The sequence below is a fragment of the Oncorhynchus mykiss genome, chromosome 5, assembly GCF_057628025.1.
Source record: "Oncorhynchus mykiss isolate SJ-2025 chromosome 5, ASM5762802v1, whole genome shotgun sequence".
NCBI classification, from domain to species: Eukaryota; Metazoa; Chordata; class Actinopteri; order Salmoniformes; family Salmonidae; genus Oncorhynchus; species Oncorhynchus mykiss.
Genome location: NC_143026.1, coordinates 30,746,444 through 30,766,555, shown reverse-complemented (window position 1 = coordinate 30,766,555; position 20,112 = coordinate 30,746,444). Strand labels below are relative to the sequence as shown.

The 20,112-nt window shown below is 42.9% G+C and overlaps 1 protein-coding gene across 8 annotated transcripts in view; it reads right to left on the bottom strand.

Annotated features, from left to right (window-relative positions):
* Positions 1-20,112, bottom strand: part of rgs3a (regulator of G protein signaling 3a) — a 182,693-nt gene that overhangs the window by 126,495 nt on the left and 36,086 nt on the right. For 6 of the 8 annotated variants that reach the window (XM_090234482.1, XM_090234483.1, XM_090234480.1 and 3 more), the window contains 4 exons: positions 17,867-17,906; positions 17,419-17,732; positions 16,372-16,455; positions 1,367-1,478 (listed from right to left, as the gene is read on the bottom strand). In XM_090234482.1, the coding sequence (XP_090090608.1) occupies positions 1,367-1,478; positions 16,372-16,455; positions 17,419-17,732; positions 17,867-17,906 (550 nt within the window). Of the gene's footprint in view, positions 1-1,366; positions 1,479-16,371; positions 16,456-16,828; positions 17,066-17,418; positions 17,733-17,866; positions 17,907-20,112 lie in introns of those variants that run through there. The other 2 variants (XM_021602436.3, XM_090234485.1) reach the window with 1 other exon arrangement.

The window sequence follows — 20,112 nt, the reverse complement described above, 5'->3', positions numbered from 1 at the left end:
TGAGTATAACAGAACTCATATGGCAGGCAAAAACCTGAGAAAAAATCTAAACCGGAAGTGGGTAATCTCAGGTTTGTAGTTTTTCAACTTAGCCCCTATTGAAGATACAGTGGGATATTGGTTATGATGCGCTTCCTAAGGCTTCCACTAGATGTAAACCGTCTTTAGAATGTTGTTTGATGCTTCTACTATGAAGGGGGGCTGAATGAAAGGGGAATGAGTCAGAGGTCTGCCAGCAGCCACGAGCTTAGTCACGCGCATTCACATGAGAGGTAGCGCCCGTTCCATTGCTTTTCTACAGACAATGGAATTCTCCTGTTGGAACATTATTGAACATTTAGGATAAAAAGATCCTAAAGATTGATTCTATACATCGTTTGATATGTTTCTACGACCAGTAATATAACTTTTGGGAATTTTCGTCCGACCTCTAGGCTGGAAGTTGCACGCTCGATTCAATTTGTTTACCAAACGCCCTAACAAAAGGAGGTATATGGACATAAATGATTAACTTTATCGAGCAAATCAAATATTTATTGTGGAACTGGGATTCCTGGGAGTGCATTCTGATGAAGATCATCAAAGGTAAGTGAATATTTATAATGCTATTTCTGACTAATGTTGACTGCGCAACATGGCGGATATTTATTTTGGCTGGTTTGGGCTCTGAGCTCCGTACTCAGATTATTGCATGGTATGCTTTTTCCGTAAAGTTTTTTTTAAATGTGACACAGCGGTAGCATTAAGGAGAAGTTTATCTAAAGTTCCATGCATAACACTTGTTTTTTCATCAACATTTATAATGTGTATTTCTGTAAATTGATGTGGCTCTCTGCAAAATCACTGCATGTTTTGGAACTACTGAACATAACACGCCAATGTAAAATTAGATTTTGTATAAAAAATAAAATATGCACACAAAACATTAATGCATGTAACGCGCCAATGTAAACTGAGATTTTTGGATATAAATATGCACGTTATCGAAGAAAACATACATGTATTGTGTAACACGAAGTCCTATGAGTGTCATCTGATGAAGATCATCAAAGGTTAGTGATTCATTTTATCTCTATTTGTGCTCCATCTTACAGGCAGATTTTCTTGTAATTCACAGTTGCTGGCCAACACATGGCAGATGCTAAGGGTCAGATTTAGAGTAAGGTCCAGAGGTTGAGGGTTTGAGGGTAACTGTCAAGTCTATGATCGGTCAGGTCAACAAGGTCAAGGTTAGGCCTATGGGGTTTATGCACCGACCGTCAAAGCTGTCTTAGAGACAGGGGGGTTAAAGGGGTTCATGTTGGGGTCATGTCTAATAGCACCAGGGCCAGCACTAAGGTTTCTGTTTAAGGGTTGAAACACTGACCGTCCTGTAGCCGTAGTTGTCTGAGAAATAGAGGGTTCTGTAGGACGTTACATCTCCCTGGTTCATCCTCTCTGGTCACCAACATCAGGTCTGTATAGATGAACAAAGTCACCTGGAGAGAGAGAGAGAGAGAGGGAGAGAGAGGGAGAGAGAGAGAGAGAGAGAGAGAGAGAGAGAGAGTTAAAATTGGCTGAGAATCTCATATTGCTAAATCTCGACATAACAGCACTATGCACACAGTATATTGCAAAAAAAGTTGACATTGACCCACAACACACTAGATGCTCTTTTGCCAAACACATATTCATTCATAAGCACACACAAACTAACAAACACAAACATGCTTGCTTATCAAATCAAATTATATTGGTTGCATACACATATTTAGCAGATGTTATTGCAGGTGTTGATAATGCTTGAGTTCCTAGCTCCAACAGTGCAGTAACATCTAACAATTAGGGCGAGTAATGTTGGAGTCTGGAGTGTATATACAGTTGAAGTCGGAAGTTTACATACACCTTAGCCAAATACATTTAAACTCAGTTTTTCACAATTCCTGACATTTAACTTCTCTAGGGTAGGGAACAGCATTTGGAATTTTGGAAGAAAAGCATGCCCAAATTAAACTGCCTTCCACTCAGGCCCAGAAGATAGGATATGCATATAATTGCTAGATTTGGATAGAAAATACTCTAAAGTTTCCGAAACTGTTAAAATAGTGTCTGTGAGTATAACCTGAGAACCTGAGAAAAATCCATTCAGGAAGTAGGATTTTTTTGTTTGTTGTAGTTTTTTCTATTCAATGCCATTATAGTATCCATTGACTTATGACTCAAATTGCAGTTCGTATGCCTTCCACTAGATGTCAACAGTCTTTCGAAATTGTTTCAGGCTTGTATTCTAAAAAATTAGGGAGTAAGAGCAGTCTGAATGAGTGGACCCTGCCGTGTCACAGAACTTTTTCATGCGTGCGACCGAGAGAGTGCCTTTCTTGTTTACCTTTTATATTGACGATGTTATTGTCCGGTTGAAATATTATCGATTATTTAGGCTAAAAACTACCTGAGGATTGATTATGAACATCGTTTGAAATGTTTCTACAAACTTTACAGATACTATTTGGATTTTTTTGTCTGCCTGTTGTGACTGCGTCTGAGCCTGTGGATTACTGAAGAAAACGTGTGAACAAAACTGAGGTTTTTGGATATAAAGAGACTTTATCGAACAAAAGGAATGTTTATTGAATAAATTAATGTCTTCTGAGTGCAACCATATGAAGATCATCAAAGGTAAGTGATTAATTGTATCTCTATTTCAGACTTGTGCAACTCTTCTACATGGCTGGTTACTGTTTGTAATGATTTGTCTGCTGGGCTATGTTCTCAAATAATCGTATGGTATGCATTCGGCGTAAACCATTTTTGAAATCTGACACCGTGGTTGGATTCACAAGAAGTTCATCTTTAAACCTATGTAAAATAGTTGTATCTTTTCTGAATTATTATAATGAGTATTTCTGTATTTGAATTTGGCACTCTGCAATCTCACTGGATGTTGGCCAGGTGGGACGCTAGCGTTGCACATACCCTAGAGAGGTTAATCCGAATAAAAATTCCCTGTCTTAGGTCAGTTAGGATCACTACTTTATTTTAAGAATGTGAAATGTCAGAAGAATAGTAGAGAGAATGATTCAATTCTGCTTTTATTTCTTTCATCACATTCCCAGTGAGTCAGAAGTTTACAAACACTCAATTAGTATTTGGTAGCACTGCCTTTAAATGTTTTAACTTGGGTCAAATGTTTCGGTTAGCCTTCCACAAGCTTCCCACAATAATTTGGGTGCATTTTGGCCCATTCCTCCTGACAGAGCTGGTGTAACTGAGTCAGGATTGTAGGCCTCCATGCTCGCACATGCTTTTTCAGTTCTGCCCACAAAAAAAAAAAAGTGTTAAACAAATCAAAATATATTTTATATTTGAGATTCCTCAAAGTAGCCACCCTTTGCATTGATAACAGCTTTGCACACTCTTGGAATTCTCTCAACCAGCTTCATGAAGAATGCTTTTCCAAGTGTCTTGAAGGAGCTCCCACATGCTGAGCACTTGTTGGCTGGAATTCCTTCACTCTACGGGCCAACTCATCCCAAACCATCTCAATTGGGTTGAGATTGGGTGATTGTGGAGAACAGGTAATCTGATGCAGCACTCCATCACTCTCTTTCTTGGTCAAATAGCCCTTACAGAGCCTGGAGGTGTGTTGGATCATTGTCCTGTTGAAAAACAAATGACCGTCCCAATAAGCACAAACCAGATGGGATGGCGTATCGCTGCAGAATACTGTGGTAGCCATGCTGGTTAAGTATGCCTTGAATTCTAAAGAAATCACAGACAGTGTCACCAGCATAGCACCCCAACACCATCACACCTCCTCCTCCATGCTTCAAGGTGGGAAACACACATGCAAAAATCATCATCCGTTCACCTACTCTGCGTCTCACAAAGACACGGTGGTTGGATCAAAAAACAGCAAATTTGGACTCATCAGACAAAAGGACAGATTTTTACCAGTCTAATGTTCATTACTTGTGTTTCTTGGCCCAAGCAAGTTTCTTCTTATTATTGGTGTCCTTTAGTAGTGGTTTCTTTGCAGAAATTTGATCATGAAAGCCTGATTCCTGTAGTCTCCTCTGAACAGTTGATGTTGAGATGTGTCTCTTACTAGAACTCTGTGAAGCATTTATTTGGGCTGCAATCTGAGGTGCAGTTAACCTTTTTGGGATAGGGGGCAGCATTTTCACTTTTGGATGAATAGCGTGCCCAGAGTGACCAGCCTTCTACTCTGTCCCAGATGCTAATATATGCATATTATTATTAGTATTGGATAGAAAACACTCTGAAGTTTCTAAAACTGTTTGAATGATGTCTGTGAATATTACAGAACTCATATGGCAGGCAAAAAACCTGAGAAAACCAACCAGGAAGTGGGATATCTGAGGTTTGTAGTTTTTCAAAGCTTGGCCTACCAAATACACAGTGTCTATGGAGTCAAGTTGCACTTCCTACGGTTTCCACTAGATGTCAACCGTTTTTAGAAACTGGTTTGATGATTCTACTGTAAAGAACCTCATGAGACCTGTTTGAGTCAGTGGTCTGGCAGAGTGTCTCAGGCTCATGACGTGTGCTCCCGACAGAGTTAGTTCTCTTTCCAGTGCTTTTCTTCAGACATAGGAATTCTCCGGTTGGAAGCTTATTGATGTTTTATGTTAAAAACATCCTAAAGATTGATTCCATACATCGTTTGTCTTGTTTCTACAACCTGTAACGGAACTTTTCGAGTTTTTGTCTGGACGAAGTGCTCGCTCCTCATGAAGATGGATTACTGGGCTGAACACGCTAACAACAAGTGGCTATTTGGACATAAATGATGGACTTTATGGAACTTTATGGAACAAATTAGTCATTTATTGTCGAACTGGGATTCCTGGGAGTGCCTTCTGATGAATATCATTAGAGGTAAGTTAATATTTATAGTGTTATTTCTAACTTCTGTTGACTCCAAAATGGCGGATATTTCTCTGGCTGGATTGGGCTCTGAGCGCCGTTCTCAGATTATGCTTTTTCTGTTAAGTTTTTTTGAAATCTGACACAGCGGTTGCATCTTTAATTCTGTGAATAACAGTTGCATCTTTTATCAATGTTTATTATGAGTATATCTGCAAAATCATTGGATGTTTTGGAATCAAAACATTAATGCATGTAACGCGCCAATGTAAACTGAGATTTTTGGATATAAATATGCACGTTATCGAAGAAAACATACATGTATTGTGTAACATGATGTCCTATGAGTGTCATCTGATGAAGATCATCAAAGGTTAGTGATGAATTTTATCTATATTTCTGCTTTTTGTGACTCCTATCTTGGGCTGGAAAAATGGCTGTGTTTTTTTGACTTGGCTACGACCTAACATATGTTGTGCTTTCGCTGTAAAGCATTTTTGAAATCAGACATGATGGGTAGATTAACAAGATGTTTATCTTTAATGTGCTGTATTGGACTTGTTAATATGTGAAAGTTACATATTTCTAAAAAATATTTTTCAATTTCGCTAGTGACAGTGACTAAGTTCAGGGCAGGGTACTGGGCGGAGGCCGGCTAGTGTAGACTGTTTAACAGTCTAATGTCCTTGAGATAGAAACAGCTTTCATGCACATGTACTGACTTCGCCTTATGGATGGTAACAGGGTGTGAACAGGCCATGGCTTGGGTGGCTGAGTTCATTGATGATCTTCTTGGTCTTCCTGTGACACTGGGTGCTGTAGATGTCCTTGGAGGGAAGACAGTTTGCCCCCGGTGATGCGATGGGCAGACTGCACCAACCTCTGGAGAGCCCTATGGTTGTGGATGGTGCAGTTGCTGTATCAGGCAGTGATACAGCCCGACAGGTTGACCTCAATGGTACATCTGTAAAAGTTTGTGAGGGTCTTAGGGGCCAAGCTGGATTTATTTAGGCTCCTGAGGTTGAAGAGGCGCTGTTGTGTCTTTTTCATCACACTATCTACGTTAGTGGACCATTTCAGATTGTCAGTGATGTATATGCCAAAGAACCTTAAGCTTTTTTCACCTTCTCCGCTGCAGCCATGTCGATGTGGATGGGGGCGTGCTCTCTCTGCTGTCGCTTGAAGTCCACGATCAGTTACTTTGTTTTGTTGTCATTCAAAGAGAGGTTATTTTCCTGGCACCACTCCACAAGGGCCCTCACCTCCTCCTTGTAGGCTGTCTCATCGTCGTTGGTAATCAGGCCTACCACTGTTGCATGGTTTGAAAACTTGATGATTGAGTTGGAGACGTGTGTGGCCACACAGTAATGGGTGAACAGGGAGTACAGGATGAGGCTGAGCACGCGTCCTTGTGGGGCCCCTGTTTTAAGTATCAGCATAGTGGATGTGTTGTTGCCTACCTTCACCACCTGGGGGCGGACCATCAGGAAGTCCAAGATCCATTTGCACAGGGCAGGATTCAGACCCAGGGCCCTGAGGTTAGTGATGAGCTTGGAGGGTACTATGGTGTTGAAGGCTGAGCTGTAGTCAATAAACACTATTCTTACATAAATATTCCTCTTGTCCAGATGGGAAAGGCAGTGTGCAGTGCGATGGCGATTTCATCATCCCTGGATCTATTGGGGTGGTATTCAAATTGCAGTGGGTCTGGAGTGTTACACAGTGCTACACAGCGATAGTAATACCTTCACTTTCTTGGGCACAGAAACAATGGTGGACATCTTGAAGCAAGTGGGGACAACAGACTGGGATAGGGAGAGATTGAATATGTCCCTAAACACACCATCTGGGTCGGCAGCCTTGCCAGGATTAACACGCTTAAATGTCTTACTCACGTTGGCCACAAAAAATGAAATCTCACAGTCCACGGGAGTGGTGGTGGCCAGGGTCGGCGGCATCGTGTTTTCCACAAAGAGGGCGAATAAAGTGTTTAGCTTGTCCGGGAGCAAGACGTCAGTGTCCACAACGTGGCTGGTTTTCCTTTTATAATCCGTGATCGTATGGCGTCCCTGCCACATACGCCTCATGTCTGAGCCGTTGAATTGGTACTCCACTTTTTCTCTATACTGACATTTTGACATAACTGGACTTTTTGTACTAAACCATATTCCCAGTCACCTTGCTGTGGTTAAATACAGTGGTTCACGAATGCTGCCATCTATTCACAGTTTTGGGTTTGGATAGGTTTTAATCATCACAGTGGGGAACAACATCCCACCGGCGGCGTAGTGTGTTACTAATGGTAGGCTTTGTTGCTTTGGTCCCAGCTCTCTGCAGGTCATTCACTAGGTCCCCCCGTGTGGTTCTGGGATTTTTGCTCACCGTTCATTTTGACCCCACGGGGTGAGATCTTGCGTGGAGCCCCAGATGGAGGGAGATTATCAGTGGTCTTGTATGCCTTCCATTTCCTAATAATTGCTCCCACAGTTGATTTCTGCAAACCAAGCTGCTTACCTATTACAGATCCAGTCTTCCCAGCCTGGTGCAGGTCTACAATTTTGTTTCTGGTGTCCTTTGACAGCTCATTGGTCTTGGCCATAGTGAAGTTTGGAGTGTGACTGTTTGAGGTTGTGGACAGGTGTCTTTTATACTGATAACAAGTTCAAACAGGTGCCATTAATACAGGTAACGAGCGGAGGACAGAGGAGCCTCTTAAAGAAGACTTATTTTCCACCATAATTTGCAAATAAATTCATTAAAAATCCTAAAATGTGATTTTTTTGGAATAGTTGAAGTGTACCTATGATGAAAATTACAGGCCTCTCTTATCTTTTTAAGTGGGAGAACTTGCACAATTGGTGGCTGACTAAATACTTTTTTGCCCCACTGTAAGTAAATGTTATTGTCAGAAGCAACCCGGAACATATCCCAGTCCAAGTGAACAAAGCATGGATTCCGATTGGTCAGACCAGTGTTGAACAGTCCTTACCACAGGTAATTCCTGTTTGACTTTCTATCTATAGGAAGGGAGGAGCAGGATGGAGGCATGATCTGATTTGCCAAAGGGAGGGTGGGGGAGGGCCTTGTAGCCATCCTGGAATGGAGAGTAGCAATGGTGGAGAGTTTTTGATGCGTGAATGGCGCAGGCAATGTGTTGATAAAACTTTGGTAGCATTCTTCTAGGATTTGCTTTAATAAAGTCTCCAGCTACAATAAATGTGGCCTTAGGATATGCGGTTTCCAGTTTGCACAAAGTCCAGTGTAGTTCCTTGAGAGCTGTTGTGGTATCGGCTTTAGGGGGAATATACACGACTGTGACGATGACCAAATAGAATTCTCTCGGGAGGTAATACGGTCGGCATTTGATTGTGAGGTATTCTAGATCAGATTAACAAAAGGACTTGAGTTCATGTATGTTACCACAATCAGACCATGAGTAGTTAATCATGAAACATACACCTTCGCCTTTCTTTTTCCCAGAGAGTCCTTTATTCCGGTCTGCCAAATGTACTGAAAACACAGCTTGCTGTGGGACAGTATAGAGTACAGGGACAGTATAGAGAACCATGATTCCGTGAAACAGAGTATGTTACAGTCCCTGATGTCTCTCTGGAAGGAGGTCCTCGACCTGAGCTCATCTATTTTATTGTCCAGGGACTGAACATTACCAAGTAATACACTCGGAAGTGGTGGATGGTATGCACACCTCCTGAGTCGGACTGAAAGTCCACTCCGAAAACCTCTTCTCCACCGGCAGCATCTTGGAGCAGTCTCTGGGATAAGTGGAATTGCCTTGTGGGGTACGAACAAAAGGTACAATTTAGGAATGTAGTATTTCTGGGAAAAATGCTGGTGAGTTACCGCCACTTGTTACGGCTTTCCTCTTCTGAGGAGTAGCAAGGATCGGACCAATACGCAGCGTGGTAAGTGTTCATCTTGGTTTTTAGTAAGAATAATGAACACTGAACAAAACAATAAACGACATAGTGAAAAAACAAAACCGAAACAGTTCCGTGTGGAACAAAACACTGACACAGAAAATAATCCCCCACAACTCAAAGTGAAACCAGGCTATGGTTCTCAATCAGGGACAACGATTGACAGCTGCCTCTGATTGAGAACCATACCAGGCCAAGCACAGAAATCCCAAAACATAGAAAAAGGAACATAGACAACCCACCCAACTCACGCCCTGACCATACTAAAACAAAGACATAACAAAATAACTAAGTTCAGAACGTGACACCACTCTAATAACCAAAAGTTATTTCCGGCTGTATGTAATAGTGTAACAGACGTTCTGAGCTTATAATGTAGGAAATTACACATAAAAAACGAAATACTGGCAAGTTGCTTAGGGTCCAGAAACAGAGTGGCCATGTCTATCGGCTCCATTTTTTCATTGTCAACTGCCCTTCTATGTCAATTATGACATTCGCAGAATCATTGAAATTGGACACACTTCCCAATCAAAATAGACGATAATCTTGATATTCCTTTAAATGTTTGAGATGATAATCTTGATAGTATTTTAAAATGTTTGATAGATGATAATCTTGATAGTTTTTGAAGATGTTTGATAGATGATAATCTCAAATGTTTTTTAAAATGTTTGATAGATGGTAATCTCGATAGTTGTCACCCTGCAATGTCAGAGTAGTTGTGTATCTGGTGTCATGGACAGAGCATCACACACATACTGACACACACACACAAATACAAACACACAAACACACAGACACACACACACACATTCACAGCCCCTCTCTCCTCTTCAAAGTGCCTTCAGAAAAGTGTTAAACTGCAACCTTCTATGCAACAGGAAGAGTAGTTAACACAGGAAGACAGAGCACCATGGTCTATAGAGAAACATTGCTTCAACTTCCAAAGCCCCCCTAAAGATTACAGATTATGTTGTGTGAATGCATGACTAATCGAAACCCTAGCTAGTCTAATTTATTAATGAGTTTTCTTAGTATTCTTCTGACCCACTAAAGCAAAAGCCTTGCTAATATAGAGAAATATGAAGGTACAGACATCACTTTAAGCACTTTAATTGAATGACTAATGAAACAAACTGGCAGTCACCCTCCCTAAAGACCAATTATGGCTGGTACATGTTTGAAGGGTAGGGGGCTGTGAAAGGTGAGGGTAAAGGAGTGGGAGGCTTGCGTGTGAGAGATGAGAAGGGCACACACACTGCCTCCCTAAACTGCCTTCCTTCCTGGCCCTAATGGGGGGGGGGGGGGGGGGTATTTTGGCAGAGGGACTTCTCTGTCTCCCGCCTGTCAGTGGATGGGCCAAACAATGAGGCAGGAGAGAGAATCCCTGTTGTTAAGCCTAAACAGACTGGGTTACCCCTCCAATAGCCCTCTATAACCTATTGAAATGTGCTAGGTCTCAATGGTGATTGGACGGGTCCTTTGCACTGGAGCTGCTATTAGATGTGTGTGTCGGTTAGTTTTTCAGCATAGTGTGTATCCGTGAAACTTCACCACACAGGACCGGACCAACACCATACACTTGCCGTTGCCGATGTGAGTAAGACCTTTAAACTGGTCAACATTCACAAGGCCGAAGGGCCAGAGGGATTACCAGGACGTGTACACCAAACATGCGCTGACCAACTGTCTTCACTGACATTTTCAACCTGTCCCTGGCCCAGTCTGTAATACCTACATGTTTCAAGCAGACCACCATAGTCCCTGTGCCCAAGAACACCAATGTAACCTGCCTAAATGACTACCAACCTGTAGTCTCACGTCTGTAGCCATGAAGTGCTTTGAAAGGCTGGTCATGGCTCACATCAGCACCATTATCCCAGATACCCTAGACCCACTCCAGTTTGTATACTTCCCCAACAGATCCGCAATCTCTATTGCACTCCACACTGCCCTTTCCCACCTGGACAAAAGGAAAACCAATGTGCGAATGCTATTAATTGACTACAACTCAGCGTTCGACACCAATCGGTGCGATTGCGATTAACTTGAGGTTGTAAGTATCAAGAACATTTCCCAGGACATAGACATATCTTATATTGGCAGAAAGCTTAAATTCTTGTTAATCTAACTGCACTTTATCAATTTACAGTAGCTATTACAGTGAAAGAATAGCATGTTGTTGTTTGAGGAGAGTGCACAATTTTGAACATGGAAAGTTATTAATAAACATATTAGGCACATTTGGGCAGTCTTGATACAACATTTTGAACAGAAATGCAATGGTTAATTGGATCAGTCAAAAAAATTTGCACATGCACTGTTGCCAAAATCTAAATTGCACCTGGGCTGGAATAATACATTATGGCCTTTCTCTTGCATTTCAAAATTATGGTACAAACAAATACAACAGAACGGTTGTTTTTTTCTTTGTATTATCTTTTACCAGATCTATTATGTTATATTCTCCCACATTCCTTTCACATATCCACAAACTTCAAGGTGTTTCCTTTCAAATGGTACCATGAATATGCATATCATTGCTTCAGGGCCGGAGCAACAGGCCCGGAGCAACAAAGATTTGGGTATGTCATTTTAGGTGATTTTTTTTTTTTTTAAAGGACGGATCCTTAATTAAAGCTCATCACTAATCTAAGGACCCTGGGACTAAACACCTCCCTCTGCGTCTGTATCCTGGACTTCCTGGTGGACCACCCCCAGGTGGTAAGGGTAGGCAACAACAAATCTGCCACGTTGATCCTCAACACAGGGGCCCCTCAGGGGTGCGTTCTTAGTCCCCTTCTGTTCACCCATAACTGCGTGGCTAAACACAACTCCAACACCATCATTAAGTTTGCTGATGACACAATGGTGGTAGGCCTGCTCACCGACAACGATGAGACAGCCTATAGGGAGGAGGTCAGAGACTTGGAAATGTGGTGTCAGGATAACAACCCCTCCCTCAATGTGATCAAGACAAAGGAGATATTCATGGACTACAGGAAAAGGAGTGCCGAGCACAGCCCCATTCTCAATGACGGGGCTGTAGTGGAGCAGGTTGAGAGCTTCAAGTTTCTTGGTGTCCACATCACCAACAAACTATCGTGGTCCAAACACGCCAAGACAGTCGTGAAGAGGGCAGAACAAAAACTATTCCCCCTCAGGAGACTGAAAAGATTTATCATGGATCCTCAACATTTCTACAACTGCACCATCGAGAGCATCCTAACTGGTTGCATCACCACCTGGTATGGCAACTGCTTTGCCTCCGACCGCAAGGCGCTACAGAGGGTAGTGCGTACAGCCCAGTTGATCACAGGGGCAAAGCTTCCTGCCCTTCAGGACCTCTATACCGGTGTTAGAGGAAGGCCCTAAAATTGCCAAAGACTCCAGCCACACTAGTCATTGACTGTTCTCTCTGCTCCCACACGGCAAGCAATTCCGGAGCCAGGTCTAGGACCAAAAGGCTTTGTAACAGCTTCTACCCCCAAGCCATAAGATTGCTGAACAGCTAATCAAATGGCTACCCAGTCTATATCAATTGACCCCCCCCCCCACCCCCTTTTTTACGCTGCTGATACTCGCTGTTTATTATCTATTATCTATGCATAGTCACTTTACCTCTACCTACATGTACATATTACCTCAAATACCTGTACTCCCTCAGATTGACTCGGTACCGGTACCCCCTGTATATAGCCTCGTTATTGTTATTTTATTGTTGCTATTTTATTGTTTACTTTAGTTTATTTAGTAAATATTTTTCTTAACTATTATTTTTCTTAAAACTACATTGCTGGTTAAGGGCTTGTAAGTAAGCATTTCACTGAGCATGTGACAAATTTGATATGATTTGAATATACTTTGTGCAATTCTGTTTGAGATAAATAATGATGTGTATGCCAATACTTTATGTGCATGAATGTGCGTCTGTTTGTGTGTGTGTGTGCATTTGTGTTCATTTATGTGTGTGCGTGTGTGTGCGTGTGTGTTCATGTCAGTGGTATTTCCCTGTTTCTCTTAACAGAAGACACAACACAAACTGTAAAAGGTCAGGCCTCACATTAGTGTTAAACAACAACACACTCAGCAAACCACCTCTGGGCAACACCATGGAAGCTACAGCAAAGGTCTTGAATAATATGCATCAACACAGTACAGCAAGCAGTGTGTGTAGGCTATGTGTGGGCGGGGTGTGTGTTTTTTTTGTGAATGTGGTTTCTATGCAGATCGAGAGGATGCTGAGGGTCTTGCTGTTGTGGTCTGTCTGTCTGTCTGTCTGTCTGTCTGTCTGTCTGTCTGTCTGTCTGTCTGTCTGTCTGTCTGTCTGTCTGTCTGTCTGTCTGTCTGTCTGTGGGTGGGTGGGTGGAGTATGGTTGGTGCAGCGATATCAGTAAGCTTATCTCTATACTATCTTCATAAAAGCACTCAACCACTATTACTTGTGTGTGTGTGTGTGTGTGTGTGTGTGTGTGTGTGTGTGTGTGTGTGTGTGTGTGTGCGTGCGTGCGTGCATGTATGTGTGCGTGTGTATGCGTGTGTATGTATGTCTGTGTGTGTGTGTGTGTGTGTGTGTGTGTGTGTGTGTGTGTGTGTGTGTGTGTGTGTGTGTGTGTGTGTGTGTGTGTGTGTATTTCGGTGTGTGTGTGTGTGTAGGAGTTTGATGTGCACCCAGGGTAGTACGGCCAGGCTTGCAACACTGTGTAATAACACAGATTTCTAATTAAAACAGTGCCAATCTTCAGAGATGTCTGGCCCCACACTGATTATCTACAAACATGGACTCTTAAATATTTGTCTTCTTTTATCAAGTCCCAGCCAGGGGCCACAATTACCATGCAGCTCCGATGCTCTCCTCTGAAACACAGTGAGGATCTGAAAAGCTCATTTGACACAATGAATGTGAAAAAAAACCAGTGTAGAATTGGAACATAAAAGGCAATTCTTCACAGTACGTATGCAGTATTGTCCATTTTTATCTGCAGTAGACACACACGCACACGCACACGCACACGCACACACACACACACACACGCACACGCACACACACACACATAGCTACATGACAAAAATGTTTCAATAATATGAACACAGTTGAAACCAACAGAGCAGGTGATAGAGAGATATTCTAACATCCAGTCCTCCACACACAGCCCCCACTCCCTCCCCCTCTCTTTCCCTCGTGTCTGCTATCAATCACTTAGACATGTCCACAGACCTGAACCCCTCAGGGAGGAAGATAATGTCAAGAAAACTCAAGTCAACAGGGTCAGTTGTTTTTTAAGCACACCCCTCAACAAACAAAAAATTCACAGCTGATCTCTTTTGTCTTCTCAGGGAGGTGAGAGGGGGATAGAATGGGGGTCATCCAGAATCAACTTGCCAGGATGTATGTTTGTGTGTGTGTGTGTGTGTGTGTGTTTGCGTGTGTGTGTTTGTGAGAGCAAGAGAGAGAGAGAGAGAGGGGGGAGAGAGATTGAGTTAAACTTTGCTGAAAATCTCATCTTGCTAAAACTTGACATCACATCACTGTGCATATATTGAGTGAGGTCAAACACCCTTTCTGCCAACCACCTAGCAACCCCCCTGGATAGTAAACAGGGCCTCCTGGTCTTCCTCTCCTAGACCACTGCCCCCCACTGCTCTCTGCCCCCCACACACACCTCTCCATCACATTTCCTGGACAATATTATCACAATGGCTGCCCTGCTTGGCATGGCTTCCCTATCATGCTCCACTCTCTCATTCCCAGAAAACACAGGATGGAAAACTTCTGTGTATTATAATATCCACCCTCACCATCACAACCTTGTATTGTAGCTTTCCACTAAAGCCAAGGCCAAAGGGAGGTAATCACATTCAACCACCAGTCTATAGAATGACTGCAGGACTTACAGGCACTTACAACTACAAGAGCAAATATGGGCAACAATGGCCCTTTGTACTGTATTGCTATTTTTGAAGAGTTCTCGTTAAAACTGAGATACAGTATGATTTATAAAATATGAGAGAGAGAGGCAGCACATGAATTTAGTGAATTTACTGTATTTGATTGAAACTACTGTCGGGATCCAATGAATCATAAATGAAATAGTACAACGTCCCCCTGTCCATTGTACTGTACTGGTGATCCTACTCAATGGTTATGTAGCCACTGACAAACTGTAGAGGAAGTTCTGGAGACCACATCTTTTTTTAGTACTTGTTGTTTTTATCTATCAATGCTATTCACAACAGTTTCCAATTAAATACTGTGCCACAACCTCAACATTTCTTTCAACTTTGTTTGCTCTTATATAACATGAATCAAATATTTCCACATGAAAATGAATGGATAGAAATTGTGCTGACAAACTCTCTAGAAATGAATATCAATGTACATGTTCTGTCATGAACAATAACCTATGAATTGCAACTACCGGTATACAGTGTTATAGAGCCATATGGAACAAAGAGGAGTGTTACAAGCAGAAATAACAGCTCACTGAAGGTGTGAAGAGGTCTCCCTTGTTTATTTTCATTTTGTTTGTCTATTCCATTTACTTTGGCAATGTATCGTATGTTTCCCATCTCAATAAAGCCATTTTAATTTAATTGAGCGAGAGCGAGACAGAGACAGAGAGAATGACACAGAGAGAGACAGAGACATACTGTTCAGAAACATGGAAAGAGCTACATAGAAAAGCCAGTGCACACACAGAGCAGGACATTAAAGAGAGCTGAGGGAGAGAGGGAGAAAAAAGATAATTTATCATAGCAGAGATTTCAAAAGTAGAGGAACCCTTTGATCGATTAAATAAAAGCCTGTCACTGTGCAACACTCCAGAAGTACCATTCTGGGACCTAAATAATTCATTCCCCACTACTAAACAAGCGCCCCTCATGTAGATACACTGTCCTGTGCAATGAACAGGACTCTCTCTCTCTCTCTCTCTCTCTCTCTCTCTCTCTCCCTTCCTTTTCAAATAGTTATGAGATGTAAAGTTATTTTTGAACCGAGTTGTCCCCATCGTCTCTATGATAAACAAACTCTATGAGTTGGATTCTGTCAAACTAGCAAAATATTTGTTCCAATGCTAGTCCTGTATCATTGTCTGTCTGAGAGGAGAGGAGAGGAGCGGAGAGGAGAGGAGAGGAGAGGAGAGGAGAGGAGAGGAGAGGAGAGGAGAGCCAAGAGAAGACAATAGTATAGACGTCCAATGCAGTGCAGCAGCCACCCAGAGGTTTTCAAACTGTGGTCTCTTCCTCTGTTTCCTCTGTTCTCTGCTGGTATTACACAACACACCAAAGACAGAGGCACTGGGAGGGTATTTAAGAACATTGACAAGGCTGGGAAAAATCTTCATAGTGCATTCCACAAACATTTTGACAGTTAAACAAACTTGACATTAGCAGTTGTGGAATATGAATGAAGAGAACTAGAATGGCAGTATAGAGACTTGTGTCAGATTCTCACAATGTGTTCCTCTCTTAAATATTCTCATTAACATTGACATGTCCCATCTCACTGATTTGACGGATCCTGACACACACACACACACACACACACACACACACCGTTTACCTTAATGGAGAGGTGCTTGCTCTCATGGAGGATCATCTCCTCAGAGACCACCAGTGTCCGTGTGGGGTTACACAGGTCCAGAGGCTGCACACAAAGGGGAGGAGAGGAGAGTTAAGGGTTAGATTGACATTAGATTAAAGTTAGAGTACGTTTAGGCAACATACTAGGAATTAAATGAAGATTACATTATCATCCATGGCAAAATACTGCAGTTTTATATCACTTCAAACACACGACATTTACTAATATTGCTTATAATGACAGTACACAATACTACAGCAAAAGTCACTGATACTAAACTCATAACACTGCTATAACAGTCCAATATCATTCACAACACTCACAAATACCGCTAAATAAAGATACAGATTGATAGACATGTTTCAAGGATAGACATATCTGGGAGGGGTGTTCTCATGAACATAGCTGTACATGAGGGAGCATGTAGCTACAGTACCATCTCCATTTTAGCTCCTAGCTCCATGCTCTCTGCCCACCAAAGGGAACAATACAGGCTGTGCAGCTGGCGGCTCTCGTGTAGCTACAGTCGCTCCAGTCTCTACAGAGATCCTCACAGTGTGAGCTGTGACTGCAGGAGTCTGTGAGATGCTCAATCTGTGAAGAGGCGCTAGGCTAAAAGCGCTAATGCAGCGGGGGTGGTAGCCACATCCTCTTGTGGACCCGGACTGGAGCTAGAGAGACCACAGGGATGGCTGTTTCACTGTGCAGCTAGGTGACTCAGTTAGTCAACAGGAAGTACTATTACAGACCATTGTAGAATCCTGGGAAGTGGGTAGTCCAGTTGTGCAATACACTCACACCCTGACATTGGACATATAGAGGAAATGTGGTTCATTCTAGTGTGTTTATGACAGAGTCCTATGTTGCTACACAGATACACAGAGAGGAGAAGCACTGCAACAAACCTGGCAAGGATTTCTTAAATAGTGATCAAAATAAAAGGGGAAAACCCCAAACGGCACTAACAGAGAGATGCAAAAATGGTGAGTCACACATACACACACACAAACACGCACACACACACACCTGAACAAAGATGGGGAAGATGAGGATCTTGGGTGCTGCTTTGACGTAGCCATAGTTGCCGTGCGGGTTGTCGTGTTGTACATGGGAGTGTACTATAGTACAGTTCTGGTAGTTAGCAAAGCTGGAGCTCTGGACCTGCTGGTAGCTGGGTGGGGGTTGGCCAGAGAGGTTCGCTTCGGATGGCTTAGACATCTTGGCATTAGTAGAGCGTCGTAGGAAGGTGGTCCGGCCTGCTAGTCCTACACCCCCAGGCGTGGCACCTCCAGACCCCTGTTTCTGGGGCATGCTGGCCTGACCCGGGTATATCCTCCCTGCTGAGAGACACCACATGCACAACAACACACACTGGGAGTTAGCCTGGGTACATAGAAGTACAATGGTTATAGATAGAATTGTCCTGCAAAACCACCATGTTCATTAAAATCCTAGTCAGCAGTAAATGTCTTACCCAAGGTACCATGGTTGTCCTGGTAGACAGGCCTCAATATCTGAAAGAGACAAAAACATCACAATCAATGGTCCTGTTATAACAGTTGACCAATACCATACTCTGCTTTAGGATACTTTCACATGTAATGTATCCATCCCACCATAATAAATGCCTAACATGAAGTCAAACTGAAGAAATGGTTGTGTTGAGCATGGAATGGGGCCACAGACTGTTGGCTGACTCCATTACTACTGTACTGCAGTAGGCCTATGTGATCTCAGGCCAGTGAGCCATGTCACATATTCAATATACATGTGTTCAGCTCAAGGAATAGACCCAGCGACCTGAGAGCTAATGTGTGCTGTTGATACATGATGGTGACTGTGCTGTTCATTGATTCCTATGGCCTTGAGTGACACAGACGTCAACCACACACTGTACTGTACTATACCATAATGTATTGTACTGTAGCACTATGAATACAGGAGAAGGATGACATTGCCCTTGGAAATTGAACGGTTGGTGGGGAGAGCTGATCCTAGAACTGTGCCTATAGATAACTACTCAAGTACCCAAGTAACGTTGCCCCTTGAAATGTAATGGGGGAAGGGGAAGCTGATCCTAGAACTGTGCCTAAAGATAAGATCTACCCGATATAACAAAGATGGGTAGAGGATAGGGGTGACCTGGCGTGAAAGAGGTGACCCAACCAGAGGCATATCAATGGCTGGTACATCCAGCTATCTTCCATGATCGATTTCTCTGCTGTGTGTGTTTCAGTGGGGACTGGCTGACAGGATGGAACCAAATCATCATGTATCGTATGCCTGCTCTGACCTGGAGGAGAGATGCTCCATTTCCCCATCCTTCAAAGTTTGGATTTAGTCTGAAATGTTCTATCCTCTTATTTTCATCCACTTTGACAACTGCTTTATCTACATCCTTCCTTTCCTCTCCCCTCTTTTTCCCTCTGCTGCTGTACCCGTCATCCATCCATCATTGCCTCTCGCTACCCCATTAATCCCTTCTACTTCTTACATCCATTATCACAACCTCTTGATGTACCACTACTATTCAGGCTGTATCACAACCGGCTGTGATCGGGAGTTCCATAGCGCGGCGCACAATTGGCCCAGCGTCGCCCTGGTTTGGCAGGTGTAGGCAGACATTGTAAACAATAATTTGTTCTTAACTGACTTTCCTAGTTAAATAAAGGTAAAATACATACCCATATCTACTCTGTTCCCTAGTCCATATTTCCCCATAGGGAAGGTAATGGATTAATTGGGGGTAGCCATTCATCCATCACCTCCATCGCTTATCCCTCTCTCCCCCCTCTCTCTATCCCCTTTTCTGCATCCTATTCCCACTCCATCCAATCCTCCTCCACAGCCGTCCAAGCCAGTCCCCCCCCCCCCCCCTCACACTCCTAACCCCCTAACCCCTGTGCTCTCCTCTTAGCATTTAGATACAGAAGACGTTCCCATCATGCTCTCTGAGCCCTATGTCATGCCATATCTGTTGAAGCAGCACAGCTGCCCTCGGACAAACACACTGCCCTACACACGCACATGTGCTGTACAAGCGCACACACACTCAGATTGCCAGGTAGGCTGCACCTCCCAGACTAACAGACAGCCTTACAGTGTCTAGGTCCCTGGGTCTGGATGGAATGCAGGGTATACAGCCTTCTTCATTTCTGCTAGAGGCCTTCTAACAACCAGGCTACTGAGTCACGGAACCCGTCAGCCACATTACTGTCTGTGATTGGCTGTTCAAGCTCAGTGGGACAGATTATGGAGGATTAGGTAAAGACTAGAAGTTCTGGGTTTTCTGGTTCTCTGCACTCATTGCTTCAACATAACTGGTCCCTTCTTCCAGGCTGGATGGTTAGTGTTGTATGGTTGGGGATGTTAAGGAATCAAGTTCACAATCAGTGTGTTTCTTTTTCCATTTGTTACACTTTATTATGTCTTTATCATAAAGAGCTATTGCCTCATATACAGCATGTCACAGGATGTTACAGTGTGCATCATTTGATAGAACACCCCATGGGCCAACTGTGGCTTTCCCCATATCGGGGCTTGAATATTACTTACTATTGCAGCAAATCAACTCTTGGTTGTATACTTTTTTTCACAATTTCAACTACCTATTTAACTATTTACTATATATAGTATATGTGATTTACAGAATGCACGTGTCAGTTTGAATTACACAGATATTTCTCAGGTTAGAATGGCAGGGTATATCTCAGATTTAAA